The 21,759-nt window shown below is 45.4% G+C and overlaps 1 protein-coding gene across 1 annotated transcript in view; it reads right to left on the bottom strand.

Moving 5' to 3' along the window:
* Positions 1-21,759, bottom strand: part of hck (HCK proto-oncogene, Src family tyrosine kinase) — a 90,571-nt gene that overhangs the window by 49,046 nt on the left and 19,766 nt on the right. The window contains exon 2 of the mRNA XM_084332702.1: positions 10,416-10,565. Within this exon, the coding sequence (XP_084188828.1) occupies positions 10,416-10,556 (141 nt within the window). The 5' untranslated portion in view covers positions 10,557-10,565. The remainder of the gene's footprint in view (positions 1-10,415; positions 10,566-21,759) is intronic.

Genomic DNA, 21,759 nt, shown 5'->3' with positions numbered 1-21,759 from the left:
AATAAATGCAACACTCCCAGACATACCCCACGCGAAGGTAAGGAAAAACTCACTAAAACCTAGCAATAGGAAAAAATGCACCACAGGCAATGTGGAGGAGAGAAACCTTAGAAGGGCCGTTCAAGGGGGGATCTCCCTTCTTAGATGTCGGTGATAGTAGTGTTGCAGTAAAAACAGGCGAACAGTTGGTAAGCATGCACTCATATGTGTAGTGAAACACAGATAAGTGCATGCGATAGCAACTGAACATTTTGAAAGATTAAAGATAGAGCTGATAGCGATAGCAACTGAACATTTTGAAAGATTAAAGATAGAGCTGAACAACAAGCAGTGTAGACAATATAACAAATCAATATAATTAACTAACTAACTAACTAACTGAGGTATACAGTATTCACATAAGGTGCAGTATGCATAAGGTAGTGTTATTGTCCTTTTTAGGTTCCTAGTAGTTGTAGTTGGATGTCTGGCAGCAGTCCCTGCCCACTGTTGTGGAGCCTGATGGCCGCTGGTATGAAGGACTGTCCGAGGCGGTTAGTTGAGTGTCGGGGGGGGTATGAGTCTGTGGCTGAACGTGCTTCTCATCTTGACTAGCTCGTCGTAGAGGGGGTGGGAGGGATTCTCCAGGATAGCAGCCAGCTTCCTACTGTATGTGTAAACTACTTGGCAATAAAGACCTTTCTGATTCTGATTCTGATTCTGATGACAGTGTAGCTCCCCAGCTTGTTGTTGTTGATCCTATGGACGGGGTTTAGACAACAGGAAAGGTGAGCTCAGTAGAGCGCAAATGTCCACCAGACGGCAGCCACACATGGTAAATGGACTGCATTTATATAGTACTTTTATCCAACGCGCTTTACAACTTATGCCTCACATTTGACCCATTCACTCACACATTCACACACCGACGGCGGAGGCGACCATGCAAGGTGCCAACCTGCTCATCGGGAGAAGTTAGGGGTTAAGTGTCTTGCTCAAGGACCCTTCGACACGCTGCCTAATCTTCTGATTACCAGACGACCTCTCTACCTCCTGAGACACTGTCTAACCCTAACCTTCTGATTACCAGACGACCGCTCTACCTCCTGAGACACAGTCTAACCCTAACCTTCTGATTAACAGACGACCGCTCTACCTCCTGAGACACTGTCTAACCCTAACCTTCTGATGAACAGAATGACAGATGACTGCTCTACCTCCTGAGACACTGTCTAACCCCACACATTTCTTCAATCGCATGGATCAACGCGCCTACAATATTTAACAAATTCAGAGACCATCTATTACCGGTAATTATAATTACCAGTATCCAAAAACACACCCACACAACATACACAGAGTTCATCCACTATCTGCGGCAAAGAAAAAAGACCAACTGTGGACGTGTGGTCAGAATAGAGTAGTGAGAGAGAGGTGTAGTCAGAATAGAGTAGTGAGAGAGAGGAGTAGTCAGGATGGAATTCTGACTGAAATAGTTGGCCAATGGCAAGCTTATACACAACATCGACATCCTGTGAGTCAGACTAGTACAGAAATGTAGTGCAGCATAGAAGTGCCAAAACTGATTTATTTGTGGAGCCAAGAACCAAAAAGTAACATGGACGGTAGAAAGAGGATAACTAAATATTATAGCAGTAATACCCAGGAGGGCATCTTTGCTGCAATTATAAGCACAGCGGGAATGCTGCTACATACAAAACACAGCGCAGTATCATCTGCATATCGTCTTTTTATTACCAACGGTCAGTACTCGAGTTGTGAAAAAAAAACAGGGGGGATGGGATGGTCAGGGCTGCAGATTTTTTGTGTGAGTGTGAGCGGCTTGCGACGAGTGTGTGTAGCGGCTCGCTGAGTCGCTGCGGCTCGCTTCTGTTTGACAGTGATATGCGCAGCATATTTGCGAGTGCTCTCGTGACTGAGGAGAGGATGGCCCGCGGGAATTTCTATAAACATTCTGATACTTTGATGGAAGGGATGGGAAGGGGGTATGGTCGTTTTAGAAGGGGGATGATATTGACCTTTTTTTTTTTCCGGGAGGGATGCCATCCCCCCTCATCTCGAGTACTGCCAACGGTTGCTAACACGTGTAACACGAAAGGTGACATCCAGGAGAAAGCACTAGCTTCCTGCTTTGCCCAGACAAGACAGTTTACAATTTGCTTCCTGAAGGTACACTAGATGCTCTAAGCCTATAGTGTCTAACAGCTCATATGCTATTAAAACAGATTATAATGAATTATTCCTGTATGCTTTAAGTTAAGTGATAATGCAGCGGGCAGATCGTGGCTTCTAAGGTCATTAGTTTAAAAGCTATCTCTAAGCCACTCCTCAAATATAACTAATGTTGCATCAATCGAGACGACATGAACATAATTTAACTGTTTCAAGGGAATGCCTCACATTCCATGCAAAGTGCCAACCTGCTCATCGGGAGCAGTTATTTTATGATTGTGATTGTGATTATGATTGTGATTGTGGTTCTGATTCTGATTCCTTGTTGGTATTGATTTTCAATATCTGGCCTTCTTTCCACCTATCAATTTCCCAACAGTTCCCACAATGTTGGCGCGCTCCTTTAACACAACAAGTTCAAGTTCTTTAATAGTTGTCATACAGAAGTACAGAATACTTTCATACAAAATGCTTCTTACTGTTACGCTCCAGAGACTGTGCTAGACAAGATAGTATCAAATAACAATAACATAATATAGCATGAATTTAGAAGAAGAATGAGGTCACAGTTGTTCGGTATAGACATATGTACAATGTTCTGAGTTACCATATAATATACAATACACAATACTATGCAGTGTACTAGTGTACAGTACTATCTAGTGCAAAGCAGAAGTGGGATGAGGTACAATTTTAGGTACAATTTACAGTAAGGTGTACGAGTTGTAGTGCAATCCTTCATCCATAAATATAAAGTGTGGGGAGTGGGTGCTACAGTGTGTTTGTTTAAAGTGGGTGTGTGCTATAAAGTGTGTGTAGTGGGTGCTACAGTGTGTTTGTTTAAAGTGAGTGTGTGCGTGTGGATGTGTGTGCTATGTGTGTTTGGTGGTTGTTGTTGTGTAGTGTTCATTCATTGTTCGTTTAGCAGCCTGATGGCCTGGGGATAGAAGCTACTTCTGAGTCTTTCTGTGCTCGCCTTGAGACTCCTGTGTCGCTTGCCTGACGGCAGCAGTTCAAAGAGGCAGTTGTTCGGGTGGCTCGAGTCCTTAATAATTCTCTTAGCCTTCCCCTTGCAACGCTTGTTGTAAATGTTCTGGAGAGTGGGGAGCCCCCCTCCAATTGTGCGTTCGGCTGAACGTGTCACTCTTTGTAGTCTGCTTTGGTCTTTTGCAGTGCTATTCCCAAACCAGGAGGTGATGTTGCCGGTCAAGATGCTCTCTATTGTACATGAGTAGAAGTTCTTAAGGATCTTCTGGCTGACTTGGAACTTCCTTAGGCGCCTGAGGAAGTAGAGGCGTTGTCGTGCCTTCTTCACCACACTGTTAATGTGTATGGTCCATTTCAAGTCCTCGGATATGTGGGCTCCGAGGTACTTGAAGCTGTTGACTCTCTCAACCGGTGCCCCGTCGATGCTGAGGGGGCTGTAGTCCTTGACCCCCGACCTCCTGAAGTCCACAATCATCTCTTTTGTTTTGCTGACGTTCAGGGAGAGGCTGTTTTCCTGGCACCATCCCGCCAGGACCTTGACCTCTTCCAGGTAGGCCCTCTCGTCGTTGGCAGAGATCAGGCCCACCACCACTGTGTCGTCAGCAAATTTGACGATTGTATTGCTACTCCGCTGAGCCACACAGTCGTGTGTGTACAGGGAGTAGAGGAGGGGACTCAGAACACAGCCCTGGGGGGCCCCTATGTTGAGGGTGATGGATGAGGAGGTGCAGTTGCCTGCTCTCACCACCTGGGGTCTGCCAGTCAGGAAGTCCAAGACCCACTGGCAGAGGTCATAGCCCAAGCCCAGGTCCCTGAGCTTGGCTATGAGTATGGAGGGGACTATGGTATTGAATGCCGAGCTGTAGTCGATGAATAGCATTCTCACATAGTTCCCCTGCCTCTTGTCCAGGTGTGATGCTGCTGTGTGCAGCACATGGGATATGGCGTCCTCCGTGGACCTGTTGGGGCGGTATGCAAATTGCAGGGGGTCCATGTTGATGGGGAGGGAGGAGCAGATGTAGCCCGTGTAACACGTCTTTCTAGACCTCCTCCCTCCTCTTCTCCCATTCTCCTCCTCACTCCATGCCAACTCAAACACCAGGAAATCAGCGTAGCTTGTTAACACAGCCTCGTCTTCTCTCCTCTTTTATCTTTTTTCTTCTTCACGCTATTCATTATTACAGCTATTGATGTTGCTTATGTCAGGCCCCGTTTTGTGTTTTTCTTGAGCCGAATGTCTCCCTGGTGGTTCTGTGTCTAAACTCACTGAGGAACGCTATATTAGTGGAAAATAATGTACATGGCACACAAATCATAGAAATTATGTCTTCAGGGCGGCTAGGTGGTGTAGTGGGCAAGGCACTCGCCACCAGTGTGGAGACGCTAGGATTCGCGTGTTCGAATCCAGCTCTCCACATTGTTTTCAGTTTAGCTGGTCGTCCGCAGTAATACACATTGGCCGTATTACGGGGAGGGAAAACTGAAGGGTGGGGATCGAACGTTGTGAACAAGCGACTCCTACAAGTCGGTTGGTGCGCCTGCGCAGTAGAATCAGGAAGTGTCGGGGGCAGCGTGAGCCTCGCACGCGTTACTCCTCGACACTGAGAGATCGAGCTGCGCAGGTGAAAAGATGCGACTGCTGTTACCTCAAGTACCGGAGGGGACTTGTGCTATGTATGACTTAGTCCACATTGCAGCCGGCTTGTGGGAGGCAAGAAACAGCGTTCGTGACAGGGGAGGGTTGAAATTGGATGATACGAAATTGGGATGGGAGAAAAAATAGAAAATGGGAGAAAAAGTGGATAAAAAAAAAAAGAAATTATGTCTTCAACTCCCGGTCTCACATCTGCCCCAGTGAAATGAGCCTCTACGTGACTTTTGTCCGGAAAAACAAGACAAAAACGAGTCAAGAACTAGTGCTACTCTACTCAATGACGTCGCTCCTGTCTAGAACTAGTGCTACTCTACTGAATGACGTTGCTCTATTGACTATGCCTTATTGTTGTTATTATTTATTTTGCTTGTTTCTTTTTCTTTCTTGCCTTGTAAAGCGTCCTTGGGTTTCTTGAAAGGTGCTATGTAAGTCCAAGCTATTATTTATTTTTTTATTATTATTATTATTATTATTATTAATAATAATAATAATAATTATTATTATTATTATTATTATTATTATTATTATTATTATTATTATTATTATTATTATTATTATTATTATTATTATTATTATTATTATTATTATTATTATTATTATTATTATTATTATTATTATTATTATTAATAATAATAATAATAATAATAATAATAATAATAATAATAATAATAATAATAATAATAATAATAATAATAATAATAATAATAATAATAATAATAATAATAATAATAATAATAAAATGAAATCAATCTCCTTGGAAAAACATTGGTTCAGTCACAATGTTTTATTAAATGTTAAGTGTCGGAGAGCAGAACCATAACTAACTAACCCTAACTTCATGTTCCCTCTGCATGGTACAAAGAGAAACCATTTTATAACATTGAATAGAATAAAATAGAATAAAATAGAATAGAAAATAATAGAATAGAACAGAATAGAATAGAATACAGCCAGCCCTTCTTTTCTGATACCATTCACAGGGGTGCTATATAATAATACACACTGTTGCCAGACTCAATTATACGCCAAACCTTTCCACCGAAAAAAGTGCAATGAATTTGCTCCTTAAAACAAAAAATGTAAACAATTTAGACAATCTATTACGACGAACAGAAACAGGCCTCCGTCTCCAGTAGCACCTACATCAGCAGTAGCAATCAAATGTCACACATTTAAAACCGTTGATCTCTTGGGAGTTGGCTCTTGAAGTTGCCTGGATTTTACGACCTGCAAAACCTTTTCTCAAAACAGTTTTTACGTTGTCTTGCAATAGATTTACCGCAAATAGTAAACAGTTCCCATGTATCGGGCATTTTTCCAAAAGCATTGAAAATTGCTACTAAAAAAGAGCAGTTTAGATTCCTCTGTAATGAATGACTACAGGCCCATTTCTAACCTGCCGTTCGTGGGTAAAATAATTGAGAAAACGGTCTTTAAACAGCTTAATGAATTCCTGACATCGTGTAGCCGTTTCAATCACTCTCAGTTTGAATGTAGGCCTAATCACACGGAGACAGCTCTAATTAAGTTTTTAAATGACACCAGTCTTAACACTGATGAGGGTCACCTAGTGCTATTGGATCTTAGTGTGGCATTTGATACTGGCAGTGGTGACCATGAAATACTCTTGGACAGAGTAGAAAACTGGGTAGGCTTATCTGACACAATGTCTTACAATGGTTCAGGTCCTATATATCTGACCGCACAAGCATGACATGTGGAGTTCCTCAAGGTTCCATTCTGGGGCTTCTTTTATTCAATATATACATACTACCACAAGGCAAACTTTTTCAGAATAACAATGGCTCAAACAAGGGACTAAACACGTTTCGCAATTATGCCACATCAATGTGGAACGCCCTACCCAAAGCTGTAAAGGAATGTGAATCACTACCCACCTTCAAAAACACTCTCAAAGAACACCTACGGGAGACTGCAATTCGAAACTGGCCCCTACAAATGTCCTAACCCAGTTGTACAATAAAGACCAAGCATGGCTTTGTCAGTATTCCAATGTACCCAACCCCCCCCCCCCCACCTCCAACGTACAGCCCCACCCCACCTACCCAACCTCCTCCACTGTACAGTTTCTATGTCAAATGTATGTCATAATGTCAGTATTCCAATGTACAGTGTCCCCCCCCCCTACCCAACCCCCCCCCCCCCCCCCCCACCTCCAATGTACAGCCCCACCCCACCTACCCAACCTCCTCCAATGCACAGTTTCTATGTCAAATGTATCTACACTCTTTTTCTGGATTTTTTTAGTATCACAAACAGTACTGTATTTGAAAATCTGGTATGTCATAAATGTATAGATGTAGCAGTACTGTCTATCTGTATATCGTGTGTGTCATATGATGAATTGAAAATGGGGGACCCTGATGGAAACAAGACAAAAGTCTTTCTCAGGTCTGCATCCTCTTAACAATTGTATGTATTGAGCTGTACTGTACTGTACCCATTCTGCAATCTGTTAATAAACTTTTCAATCAATCAATCAATTCAATCAATCAATGACTGGAACAAACGACCACATGACTGGAACAAACTACCACATGACTGGAACAAACAACCACATGACTGGAACAAACTACCACATGGCTGCAACAAACTACCACATGGCTGGAACAAACGACCACATGACTGGAACAAACGACCACATGACTGGAACAAACTACCACATGACTGGAACAAACTACCACATGACTGGAACAAACTACCACATGACTGGAACAAACTACCACATGACTGGAACAAACGACCACATGGCTGGAACAAACAACCACATGACTGGAACAAACAACCACATGACTGGAACAAACGACCACATGACTGGAACAAACGACCACATGACTGGAACAAACAACCACATGACTGGAACAAACGACCACATGACTGGAACAAACGACCACATGACTGGAACAAACTACCACATGACTGGAACAAACTACCACATGGCTGGAACAAACTACCACATGACTGGAACAAACGACCACATGACTGGAACAAACTACCACATGACTGGAACAAACAACCACATGACTGGAACATACTACCACATGACTGGAACAAACAACCACATGACTGGAACAAACGACCACATGACTGGAACAAACGACCACATGACTGGAACAAACGACCACATGACTGGAACAAACTACCACATGACTGGAACAAACGACCACATGACTGGAACAAACGACCACATGACTGGAACAAACGACCACATGGCTGGAACAAACGACCACATGACTGGAACAAACTACCACATGACTGGAACAAACGACCACATGACTGGAACAAACTACCACATGGCTGGAACAAACTACCACATGGCTGGAACAAACGACCACATGACTGGAACAAACGACCACATGACTGGAACAAACGACCACATGACTGGAACAAACGACCGCATGACTGGAACAAACGACCACATGACTGCAACAAACTACCACATGGCTGGAACAGCCTACAGTCTATAACCTACAGTCTATAACCTACAGCCTACAGTCTATAACCTACAGTCTATAACCTACAGCCTACAGTCTATAACCTACAGCCTACAGTCTATAACCTACAGTCTATAACCTACAGTCTATAACCTACAGTCTACAGTCTATAACCTACAGTCTATAACCTACAGTCTACAGTCTATAACCTACAGTCTACAACCTACAGTCTACAGTCTATAACCTACAGTCTATAACCTACAGCCTACAGTCTATAACCTACAGTCTATAACCTACAGCCTACAGTCTATAACCTACAGCCTACAGTCTATAACCTACAGTCTATAACCTACAGTCTATAACCTACAGTCTATAACCTACAGTCTATAACCTACAGCCTACAGTCTATAACCTACAGTCTATAACCTACAGTCTATAACCTACAGTCTACAGTCTATAACCTACAGTCTATAACCTACAGTCTATAACCTACAGTCTATAACCTACAGCCTACAGTCTATATAACCTACAGTTTATAACCTACAGTCTATAACTGTAATAATGCGGCCCTCACCAACGCTCCATGCGGCCCCAGGCCAATATAAAAAATAAATAAATAAACATTATAATATTTTTTTATTTTTTATTTTTTTTTATTCGACTAAGAGGTTGGCAGTCGACTATGGCTAAACTAACATAATTTCCATCTATTGTGGGTCACTAATAATCCGGGGTGCAGTGGTCATGCCACGCGGTACCACGCCGTCCCAGCACTTTTCTGAGCAGAAGTACGCGCACGGATGTGCATGCGCGCGCACACAAAAATTGTACGTTATTTCATCTGATGCAGATCGCATGCACAAACATTGAAGTTGACATTCCTTCTATTGTGCGCCAACAGGAGACCACAAGTGTCTCATTAAAGACAGAACCATTATTGACCCACTGTGGGGGAGGGTGAATGTCATGCCAGTTTGATAAAGGGTCAATGGGAGGCATGTAGAATTGCACAAAAAGGAATTCATTATTCCGATGAGTATTGCACTTGGCTACTTGTTTACTTTTGTAGTGTTCAGATAACACTGAAATGCATGTTAAGGATATGAAGCACTCAGGAATGTTTTGTTTAGTAGCAGGATAAAAGTTTATACATTTAACAATCATTTATTATTGCACTTTTGATTTACTGTTGTAGTGAAATGCAGCAGGAATGCTGCTTTGTGTTTGTTGAGCAGTGGGCTTTAAGTTCATACATTTATTTTAATAGAAGCCTTAATTATAATTTGTCATTTTTGTATATATTTGGGTTACACAGCAATACTTTCAAATTCAGCTGTATTTATAAATTCATGAAGTTGAAATTAAGCATTACTAAATGCGTTCGAAATGGAATAAAAACAAAGTTACAACCCATTATAATTGTTTATATGCCTTATTTATCACATCTGTGACTATTATGGGCTATTTGAGTGATGGGGTACTACTGGCGGGACTGCCGATAAACAATGCGGCCCCCCAGATTGAGTGTGGAAATTTAGTGGCTCTCACCATATACAAAGTTGCCCACCCCTGACCTACAGTATATACCCCCTAGTCTACATTCTACAGCCTACATCCTACAGTCTAAAGTCTACAGTCTACAGCCTACAGTCTATATCCTACAGTCTACATCCTACAGTCTACAGTCTACAGTCTATAACCTACAGTCTACAGTCAAAGTCTGATGATCATTATGCAAAGTCTCAGACCAACGCCCGTCAGAACTAGCAGCTGTACCGTCCATCCTGTCTCCATCTCTCTCTCTCTCTCTCTCTCTCTCTCTCTCTCTCTCTCTCTCTCTCTCTCTCTCTCTTCTCTCTGTCACCCCGTTCGATTCCCGCAGCGTGTCCATGACGTCCTTGAGCAAGACACTGGTCTTAACCCCTAACTGCTCCCGATGAGCAGGTCGGCACCGTCACACCGTCGCCTCCACCGCCGTCGGTGTGTGTGAACGACGTGTGAGTGAATGGGGGCGAATGTGAGGAACAAAACATTTCAATACGCTTTGGATAAAAGTACTATTATAAATGCACCATTTAGCATTTAATTACCCTTCTCCCAGCCCCCCCCCCCCCCCCCCCCCCTCCCCCACCCCCTGTGTCACTTACAGCCTTGGGGGCCACCGAGTTCGCGGTGGTCGGGTCTTTGACGTAGTGAGCTGCTGCCTGGCTGCGGGTCTGGGAGTCATCGCTGGTCACTCCTTTGGTGACCTTGGACTCCTGCTCCTTCTTTGAGCCCACACAGCCCATCTTGGCTCTCTGCAGGGAGGAGAGGATAACATATCACATCACAACATCCACACACAGCCCCATGGTGGCTCTCTGCAGGGAGGAGAGGATAACATATCACATCACAACATCCACACACAGCCCATCTTGGCTCTCTGCAGGGAGGAGAGGATAACATATCACATCACAACATCCACACAGCCCCATGGTGGCTCTCTGCAGGGAGGAGAGGATAACATATCACATCACAACATCCACACACAGCCCCCTGGTGGCTCTCTGCAGGGAGGAGAGGATAACATATCACATCACAACATCCACACAGCCCCATGGTGGCTCTCTGCAGGGAGGAGAGGATAACATATCACATCACAACATCCACACACAGCCCCATGGTGGCTCTCTGCAGGGAGGAGAGGATAACATATCACATTACAACATCCACACACAGCCCCATGGTGGCTCTCTGCAGGGAGGAGAGGATAACATATCACATCACAACATCCACACACAGCCCCATGGTGGCTCTCTGCAGGGAGGAGAGGATAACATATCACATCACAACATCCACACACAGCCCCATGGTGGCTCCCTGCATGAATGAATGAATGAATTATTTTATTTTATTTCGAATGTTTACAAATAATAAACAATAAACAAATACATTTTTTCGACATTTTTACAAATAAACAAGCGAAAAGGATAGGTTTGAAGCCAAAAGGCTTATAGAGCAGCCTACCCCTAATTCAAAAACAAATTCAAAAAAGTTAAAGTTTGCGAAATAAAACGAACAAACAAAAAATCAACAATCAACAAAAACCGATCCCAAAAAGAAAAAGAAAAAGTTAAAGTTTGCAAGATAAAACAAACAAACAATCAACAATCAACAAAAAACTTTCCCGAAAAGAACATAAGCCAACATAGGAAGGGGGGACAAGGAAGAGAGGGTAAGATATCACATCACAACACCCACACAGCTCTGCAAGGGGGGGACAGGTAGGGCTGGGCGATAAAACGATAACGATAATTATCACGATATATTTTAATAATCGATTATAAAAATAACATCGATAATAAAAATAAATTTATTTTTATTTTTCATTTGTATTGTGACCTGCAACAGGGCAGCTTTAAAAGAAAGAGACAGTGGACAGACTTGTCGTTCTTGCCTGCAACTTAACACTTTGAGCGCCACGCCTGGTTTTCCGTTTTACCGGCTGAATGCCACCATCGGCACCAATGTTAACGTTAATATCGCCTAATCTATGTTTTAAATTATGGCTATGTGTCTAATCTGCCCATCGCATTATCAAATACTATTTTCCAGTCAGTGCTGTGGAGGCAGATTGTTTTTTTATCGCGTCGTTTCCGTTTCAGAGCAGTTAGAAAAGCCCCCGTTTTGATATAAAAAACAGCTCATTCTGGAGCATTCTATGAAAATCGTCTTTTAGTGGAATATTCCACAACGTTGATATTCGTCGGCCTTTTTATGAATCGTTTTCAAATAAACGCTAGATGATCAATATTATACGTGCACGCAAGCACATTACGGCCGCGCACTGATAATCGCTCCTTTGATTTCCTCACAGACTTTTACAGTGAAACCGAAAGAGGACATTTCACAAAACAGCTTATAACTTCATCAAACTTACTCTGATTATCCTAACACTGATAACATAGAGTCCTTACCTGACATCAGATGGTATCCAACTGGTATATTCCAATTCCTGATCACCATTCGAAAAAATCGATACGTGTATGGATCCAACGCGATACTGTAGATCTCCATGATCAACGGGGATCTGAGGTTCCAGAATGAACTGTGGTAACCCCGGCTGGATCAGTGAACTGGAAAATGTGGAGTACCGGATTTTTTTCCCCATTCATTTTCATTGAGTCCATTCCAAAATCACTTATGTCATCTGGGAGACGACAGGGGGCGCTTTTTTCCACAGTGATCGCCGGCGCCCCTCGGCTATACTCGGGTAGGCTCGGGTGATGCAATAATTTTTCAGATCGCTAAAAAAAAAGAAAAAAAAAAAATCAGAGAAATCTCGTGAGTGGCATTCAACCACCTATTAAAAAAACAGAGAAATCTCGTGAGTGGCACGGAAAGTGTTAAAGTAATGGCTTTGCTTGTCCAAATGACAATACTGACCAAATTGAGATTTCTTTTTCTCTTGTCCATTTATTTAGTTTGCTTTCTAATTTAAAATACATTTTGAAACCGTCTGTACACTGTAGGCGATGTGTGCTAGCAGAGCTAGTCTCCAGTCACGAGTCACGGTGCACGTGTGCGGTGGTTTGTCCACCAAAAAAGCACCAAAAGATAGAAAAGAAACAACTTTCAGAACTGTTCAACTCCCCTGGAGCCACAGCCAGCAGAGAAGCCGGTTTACTTTCGCTTTCAAACCAGCTGCAGCCTGAGAACTGGAGTGTGAGGGGATGTAACACTAAAGATGGCGGCAACGACAAAGAATTGCTGCAAAATAAACATACATTTGTTGTTTAAATAATAAAAAAATTTATGTTTTAATACTAATAAAAATATAGATAATAATCGATATCGAACGATATGAATTATTTTTTATCGTGATAACGTTTTTGGCCATATCGCCCAGCCCTAGGGAAAGGGAGGAGAGGGTATCATATCACATCACAACATCCACACGGCCCCATGGTGGCGCTCTGCAAAGGGGGGACAGGAAGGAGATTATATATATTTGTAACTATATTTATTTTAGGGCAAATATAACTGAGGGCATACATACCCTCATCTTGCACCTTGACCTTTCTACACTGCCTACTTGCCCATATGCACATGTCCAGAGTTAATTATATTGTTATATTGTTTACACTGCCTATTTTTATTCTATTTTTATTTTTACTTCTCCACTATACTATAATTCTATGACCTGTATGTATCATGTCTTCTACTACCTGTACCCCCCCCCCCCCTCCCCCCTCCCCCATGCTGCTATGATGCCTGAATTTTCCCAATGGGATCAATAAAGGAATATCTTATCTTATCTTATATTGCTATATGTATATTGCTATATTTCATTTTTGATAGCTGACAGCTGAATGTGGAACTAAAACGAATCCCTTCCCTTGGTGAATACATACATGGTCATAACGTGTCTTTTCACTGCATGGATAAAATATACATCCAACAATAAAACATAAAACATAGGACATAAGAAAAAAGAGAGAAGAGAGAAAAGAGAAATAAAAACAAACAACAAACAACAAAAGAAAGTCTATACAGGTGGGGGGTTAAGTTGTTGTAGGGGGTTGTGTTGTCGGGCCTTACAAATACATTTGATTTGATTTGATTTGATTATGCCGTTGATGACGATCAGAGCATCAAAAAACTACCCCCCTCCCCCTTTGATGCATTCATGATGAAACATAATACCTATTATATACATTTGATTTGGAAATAGTAGCGTGTCTGTTTGTAGACTATAAGATGAGATACTTTGCACTCTGCTGTGGGTCTGCTTTGACTCCCTTTGAGTCCGCGCGGACCTCCGCGGAGTTGCTCTGTGTACAGTCTGCTCAACTATGGGAGGGCCTTAAGATGAGATAACCGTGGAGTCTGTGTGTAGACTGTAAGATGAGATAACCGTGGAGTCTGTGTGTAGACTGTAAGATGAGATAACCGTGGAGTCTGTGTGTAGACTGTAAGATGAGATAACCGTGGAGTCTGTGTGTAGACTGTAAGATGAGATAACCGTGGAGTCTGTGTGTAGACTGTAAGATGAGATAACCGTGGAGTCTGTGTGTAGACTGTAAGATGAGATAACCGTGGAGTCTGTGTGTAGACTGTAAGAGATGAGATAACCGTGGAGTCTGTGTGTAGACTGTAAGATGAGATAACCGTGGAGTCTGTGTGTAGACTGTAAGATGAGATAACCGTGGAGTCTGTGTGTAGACTGTAAGATGAGATAACCGTGGAGTCTGTGTGTAGACTGTAAGATGAGATAACCGTGGAGTCTGTGTGTAGACTGTAAGATGAGATAACCGTGGAGTCTGTGTGTAGACTGTAAGATGAGATAAACACAAGGAAGAACCTGGTGGTTCAAAACATTCCTCTACTGTATAATACAGTAACTATAATCATATAATCATATAATTACAATAATCTCACTCGCCGTTGAGTGAATATTGGATAAGAGGGAGACGGACTCGATCTAAAAGTAAGGAGGGCCAGATTAGGAGCCTGCAGGCTGAAATGAGAGGGATGATGAATTCAGCTATTTTTAAACCCTATACATACACAATAACACAATGCAACACAATGTCCTTCATTGTCCACATGGAGTGGACATGTGTCTCGGGCCACACCAGGGACACGGAGACACACAATGACACAATACATTTACATTTGGTCATTTAGCTGAACACTTTTATCCAAAGCGACTCACAAGTTCTGTACGACAAGTCAGCAGGAAGGGTACAACTCTTTCAGCTGAGTAACAATGTTCATCAAACAGTGTTGAAACTTGGGCGCTGCAGTGTTGAGTGCATAGTAGTAGAGACATATTAGTATAGTAGGAAGAGTGCATGATAGTATAAGACACAGTAAGAAGGTTAGTGTTTTTATATATAAAAGAAAAGATACATTTAAGAAACACCCATAGCATTCAAGAAGAGGACAGCAAAGTACTCCTCTCTTGTGCTTTGCTGTAGTAGTGTAGTGTGTGCGTGCTATATAGGCTACTGTACAGTGCTGTATATACAGTATATATATATACAGTATATATATATACAGTATATATATAAATATATATATTTAGCCATTTAGTGATGCATCAAAGCTACACGTATGCAGTGAGGAGTGAGCCATTTAGTGGACATCACACTAGGTGTTACGAAGGATCAGATTAAACCGAATATATATATTTATTTATGGATATATATTGAGTGGTATTTGTATATCGTTTGATATCCCTTGTATATTCCTTGTACATATACACGGAATATCCCTTTAGCCTACTATAGCCCATAATAGTTCATTCTCTTATTGGACAAGGACCTGGCGCCAGGGGACAAGCCCCTTGGAGCCAAGTTCAATGGTACCGACGAGACATGTCTCTACTAGCCCCGGCTCGGCGCAGGAATGCGGCTACCGAAAGGAGAGTGGCACTATTTGTTCACCGTGCATATAAATATGGCGCAAGTAAATGTAGAAGACCCTTAGTCCTTTACCCTTCTACCCAACTAAGTAACAGAACGTGAAGCCTCACCCACGATACCGCGTGCGGTGTAGTATGGCCTGTTTGGCCTTAGAATAGCATCGAGACCTCGTGCGAATTAATAGCTGAATTGTCAGAGTTTGGCACTGTACCGTCGAGTGCGACGTATTTCTATTAAGTAATAATAGTCTATCGTGTATGGTGCATCGTGCGGTTAGAGTTCTAAAGTGACCAGCATCTCCAACGCTTCCTCGTGTTATCTAGAGTCTTATCCAGGCTGGGGCCGACCACACATGGCGCTTTCTTCCGAGGAGATCTAGACGAGGACCGAGGGACATGTACACTGGATTACCTACCCGACGACTGCTGAGCCCTATGCGGCTGGAATATATTTGCTTTGGTACTGTGATTTGTGGAGCGGATAATCGCCGATGCCTGTGAGTGTTGGATTTACCCCCGAGAGGAGTCAAGTTGAGTCGGCGCTCAGAGACTGAGGTCGCCTAGCTTCTTCTTCACTGTGGAGCTACAGCCTACAAGAGAACCAAGGTGTATTCATCTGCGGATCAAGAGTCTACTGCACTGTCTTCTGTACTTGAAGTCTCCCTAGACATCGTTGACCAGACGGTCTACTACCGACGGCTCTCCTACCCCCCCTACCGGCCTACAACCGGGAGGACCCCTTCCAGAATATCCTGCTATATCATTAAGAGTACCATAGATTTAATTCCCTAAGAGCCAGGTTGTATACTTGCTTCCTGCGTAACCAGAGATTGGACATTCAGTGTTGATTTGCCTACGAGAACTCATTTGCCTTACAAGTGCATTCAAATCATAAATGTAATAGTAACTATTATATGTACCTTTGCTATATATTAAATATTTGATTATTACCTTTGTGTGGACCCGATTTCATTGTGGGAAAGTGTTCATCATATTTAGATATCGTGTACTGTATGGCCAGAAGTTAAAGTACATAAAGCGGTAGTGGTTTAATGATACCATACTTATCAATACAGTCAGGGAATTGTACCCCTCAGTAACAATTGGTCCTTCGAGCCGGATGGTAACTAGTGTAATATTAATATAGTGGTATTAATATTGAAATGGCCTATGATGAACACTCCACGAAACGGTCCTCCTAAAGTAGAACGCCCGCAGCGTAGACGACAGCCACCTCAGTACTTAGAGGATTACGCTGCCAGTATACTACCTAGCCTTCTACAAACGGTAAACGCGGTAAAAGTAGAAAGTAAAATTATGTCCGACCCTATCAACCAGGATACCCCGACCACAGAGGCCCTAGTGGGTTCTAATGTAACTGACCAAGCTCACGGTGGGGACCAGGAGGGAACTGACACGACTTTACCCCCCGCCAAGACCGAAGAAGTAGTCCCCCAAGAGCTCCGGGAAGACAACCCTCCAGAGATGGAACTCTGCACGGAACAAGAGGAGGAGAGCGCCGAGGAGACAGAGCTCCAGGACTCCCCGCAGGGGAACGCATCCCCAACGGGTACTGCCAGGAGCGGCTCACCTCAACCAGCGTCTTCCCCCAGCGAGGCGGAGAGGATGCTGTCACAGGCGTTCCTCGCCAGCCTAGCAGCCTCTACGGAGCGTGATCGACTCCAAGCAGAGCGCGATCGACTCCAAGCACAGACGCTTAGCGAGCGCGAACATTCTACCATTGAAAGAGAACGCCTCCAAGCGCAGCAACGGAGCGAAGAAGAGCGCATACGTCTGGAGATGAGACGCCTTCAGACGGAAGAGAATATGGCAAGAGACCGGGCCGACACCCAGCGTGCCGCCGCCGGTGCCCAAAGAGAAGCAGATCTCACCAAGCGCGAAGCCGAGCGTGACAGACTACAAGCCGAGCGCGACAGACTACAAGCGCAGCTAATGGAGCAGCTGATCACCAGGGCAACACCCCCTCCCTCCACAAGGGGTTCCAGGGCCTCGTCAAGACACGGGTCAAGGGCACCCTCCCCTAACCGATTAAGCGACCCTGAGCCCGACCACCAGAGAGAGCCTACACCCCCCTCCGAACTCCTTCCCCGACCGGTCCAAGTGAGACCCAGCTACAAGGAAGGAACGACGGACACCGTGGAGAGGCTAAATAGACGACTACAGGATCTAGAAGACCTGGCAGAGGAAGAAGAGGGAGAAGAGGAGAGTCAAGCCCGACAGCAGCACATTACTCCACAGGACCAGGAGGTCCAGTACAGCCCAGGCTATACCCCCGCGGCTCTGCGCTACAGACCCCCGACTCTATTCACGGGTGAGCATGACGCACGACCAGTCCCGAGGAATAGTACCTGGACCAGCGGGCCATGGTACCCTGCCGGTACCAGCCCACCGAGAGGCATAAGAGGAGACTCGCCTAAAAGGCCTCTCTTCCAACGCTCACCGATGTGCCAGCCATCCACGGCGTCATACATTGGCACACCGACGTTTCCAGACTTCACCCATGAGAACCGAGCACAGTACACGGAGCTACGGATGTGCTTAGAGACAATGATGGTGGATGTAGCTGATGAACGCCACAAGTATGCTATCCTATTGAAGCACCTGAAAGTGCCCAGAGCGCACAACATAGCGCTGGCCTATGCCACCTCTACTACCCCATACACAGCGGCTCTAGCAGCACTAGACCAAAGATATGGACGTATATGGGATTACGTAATACAAGAGATAAGGCATATTGACCGCCTACCCCCAGCGACAGACAATCGCTCACTAGACGACCTGTCTATCAAAGTACAATCCCTGGTAGGGATGCTGGGGGCGCAACGAGAAAAGGGTATGCACGAACTATACGCAAACTCGAACGTCGAGAGGATTTTAGAGAAGCTGCCGCCCGCCCGACAGGAGCGCTTCAGGCGGCAAAGAGACCACCGTGATCCTAACGGTCCCGAGCCATCCCTCCTAGACCTAGCCGACTTCCTGGCGAGAGAAGTCAGCAGCCTACGGCTGGATACGTTCGTGCGGAGCACACCAAGCTCCAGAGAGGGACCTAGGAGAGCAAACGATGGCCGAAGATCGGTGACTGTCATGCACCAATCAGAATCAGTACCGAGCAGCAAGAACCACAGTACCCCCTCGATGAAAGAGAAGTGGAAGATGGTGTGCCCGTACTGCGAGAAGGAACACTGGTTGTCACAATGTGACCTGTTCAAGAAGATGACCGCTGAAGAAGTGAGTCACTGGATAAAGTCCAACAGGCGCTGTTACCGATGTGCGCGCAGTCACATGGCAGCCGAGTGCCGCCTCAAGAAGAGGTGTAGTCGGTGTGACGGAGCCCACCTAGATGTCCTACACGACAGTAACAGAAGAAAGCCTGCACCATCCAGCAGCACAAAGGCAAGTGTTATGTACATTGACCCCGCTAGCAGCAGCGGCGCCCAGGTGCTCTTAAAGGTGGTCCGCGTAACACTGAGTTATCAAGATAAGGTCATGGACACTTACGCCGTCCTTGATGACGGGTCAGAGAAGACCCTTCTCCTCGCGTCCGCTGCGGCCCAGCTGGGGCTGCGGGGGAGCGAGAACCAGATGACGATTCGGACAATAAGAAGAGATCTAAAGACGATAAAGGGCGAGAATGTCTCCTTCACTACCGCAGCAAGCGGGCAGCCCGAGAGACGGTATAGGATTACTAATGCTTTCACCAGCCAAGAAATAGGACTATCGCAGTACACCTACCCCATCGCCAAGCTGATGGATAAATATGTGCACCTGCGTCAACTCCCTATCCCGCTCATAGACGGTGCCACCCCGACCCTGCTGATAGGCTCCGACCATGCAGACCTCATAGTCCCGATAGACCGGGTCCATACAGGACCCAGAGGTTGTCCTGCAGCAGTCGAGACCCGCCTAGGATGGACATTACAAGGCCCCCTCGCCAAGTCTCTTAACCGAACAGCAGCCACTAGCTGCCTCCACTCCGGAGCGACAGAAGAAGACACCACACTCCTGCAGCATGTCGAGAGGCTATGGACACTAGAGACAATGCCCTTTAAGAACGAAAAGAAAGACATTCGTTCTAAGGAAGATATTTACGCCATAACCCTCCTCGAGCAAGGGACAAAGAGAGTCACAGTCAACGGAGTGATGAGATACGCAACTCCACTCCTGAGGCGAGAGGGAATGCCCACCTTTCACGCCACAAAAGAGGCGACGGAGCGGTATCTATTGAACACAGAGCGGCGCCTAGCCAAAGACCCCGCTCAAGAGGCTGTGTACCGCGCTGAGATTAACAAGCGAATCACAGCGGGACACATAAAGAAAATTGACTGGCGACGTCGTGCGCTGCTCTGCGCCTCCCTGATCAAAGGCGGCTTTGATCTCAGGCAGTGGGCCAGCAGCGACCCGCAAGTATTGTGCAGCCTCTCCCCCGAGGACAAGGCAGCGAGCAGCGACACCTGGATGGCGACCATCCCAGGAGAAGCCCAAGAAATGACACTAGGACTAGTCTGGCGCTTCAAAACAGACTCGCTCCATTATAGACACAAACCCCTGACCAAAGAGCAGGGAAGGTCGACGCCAATACCGACCACCAGACGGAGTGTATACAGAACACTCGCCAGACAATATGACCCGTTGGGATGTATTCTACCTTACACCACCAGGGCAAAGATGATTGTAAGAGCGCTATGGGACAAGGACCAGGGCTGGGACGATCCCATACCCGAACACCTTGCATCCACATGGAGAGAGTGGGAGACGGAACTCCGCTCACTCCCAGGTGTTAATATACGCCGCAGCTACTTCCCACCCACAGTGAGGCCAGAGACATGCAAGATGGACCTGCACGTATTCAGCGACGCCTCCGAAGTAGCCTACGGTTCGGTGGCCTGCTTGCGTGCCCGAGAGGAGGGAGGAGAAATACATACTGCTTTCATCCTGGCTCGCTCAAGAATAGCCCCACGAAAGCAACAATCTATCCCACGTCTAGAGCTCTGCGCAGCCCTAGCAGGAGCGCAGCTCGCCACGTTAATCCAACGTGAACTCACCATCCCGGTGCAAAGAACAATCTTGTGGTCAGACTCCACGACAGTACTCACATGGATCCGGTCTGATTCGTGCAGATACAAGGTCTTCGTGGGAGTCAGAGTCACCGAGATTCAAGAGTTAACAGAAGTAGCGAGCTGGAGGTATGTGGACACAAAACACAACCCAGCTGACGTCATCACCCGGGGAATGTCCCTGGATGACCTCACCCGTCACAACCTCTACAGTGACGGACCAGAGTTTCTCAAGCTCCCCGAAGAAGAGTGGCCTACACCCACCCCACGGGAGGCGAGTAAAGAGGAGGCCGAAAACAAGAAACCTATGTTCTGTGGATTGAACACACTCGTCTCCACAGACCCCGACATAGACGATTGCCTCACCCTACAGAGTGCGCAGCTAAAGACATTTCTGTGGCACCACCCAGAGGTTCAGCCCACGACTGACATTTCAGCAGCTGACTACGAAGAAGCAGAACTTCTTCTACTACAACGAGCCCAGAGAGACTCGTTCCCCGATGAGCTAGCCTGTCTACAGGGAGCAAAGCCCGTCCCATCAGACAGCAGACTGCTCCACCTAGCCCCCGAGAGCGACGCCCATAGTCTCATCAGAGTGGGTGGTCGTCTGCGGAGAGCCCCAGACTTACCGGATGACGTCAAGTACCCGATAGTCTTGAACAGCCGACACAAGGTCACAGAGCTGATCATAAAGAAATACGACGAGGATGTGCACCACGCAGGGGCAGAGAGAGTCTTCGCGGAGATCAGACGTCGTTATTGGATACTGCAAGGGAGAGAAGCAGTGCGGCGCTTCCAGCGAACCTGTCTAGACTGTCGTAAGTGGCGAGCCCAGCCCAGTATACCCCGGATGGCTGACCTACCTCCCTGTCGCCTCCGAATCGGCGACAAGCCTTTTCACTCCACCGGTATGGACTGTTTCGGCCCGCTGTATATAAAGAAAGGAAGAGGAACCGAGAAGCGGTGGGGTATTGTATTCAAATGCATGACCACCAGAGCGATACATAT

The sequence above is a fragment of the Notolepis coatsorum genome (genome assembly GCF_963971535.1).
Source record: "Notolepis coatsorum genome assembly, chromosome: 17".
Lineage (NCBI taxonomy): Eukaryota > Metazoa > Chordata > Actinopteri > Aulopiformes > Paralepididae > Notolepis > Notolepis coatsorum.
This window is presented reverse-complemented; position numbering and strand designations above follow the sequence as displayed.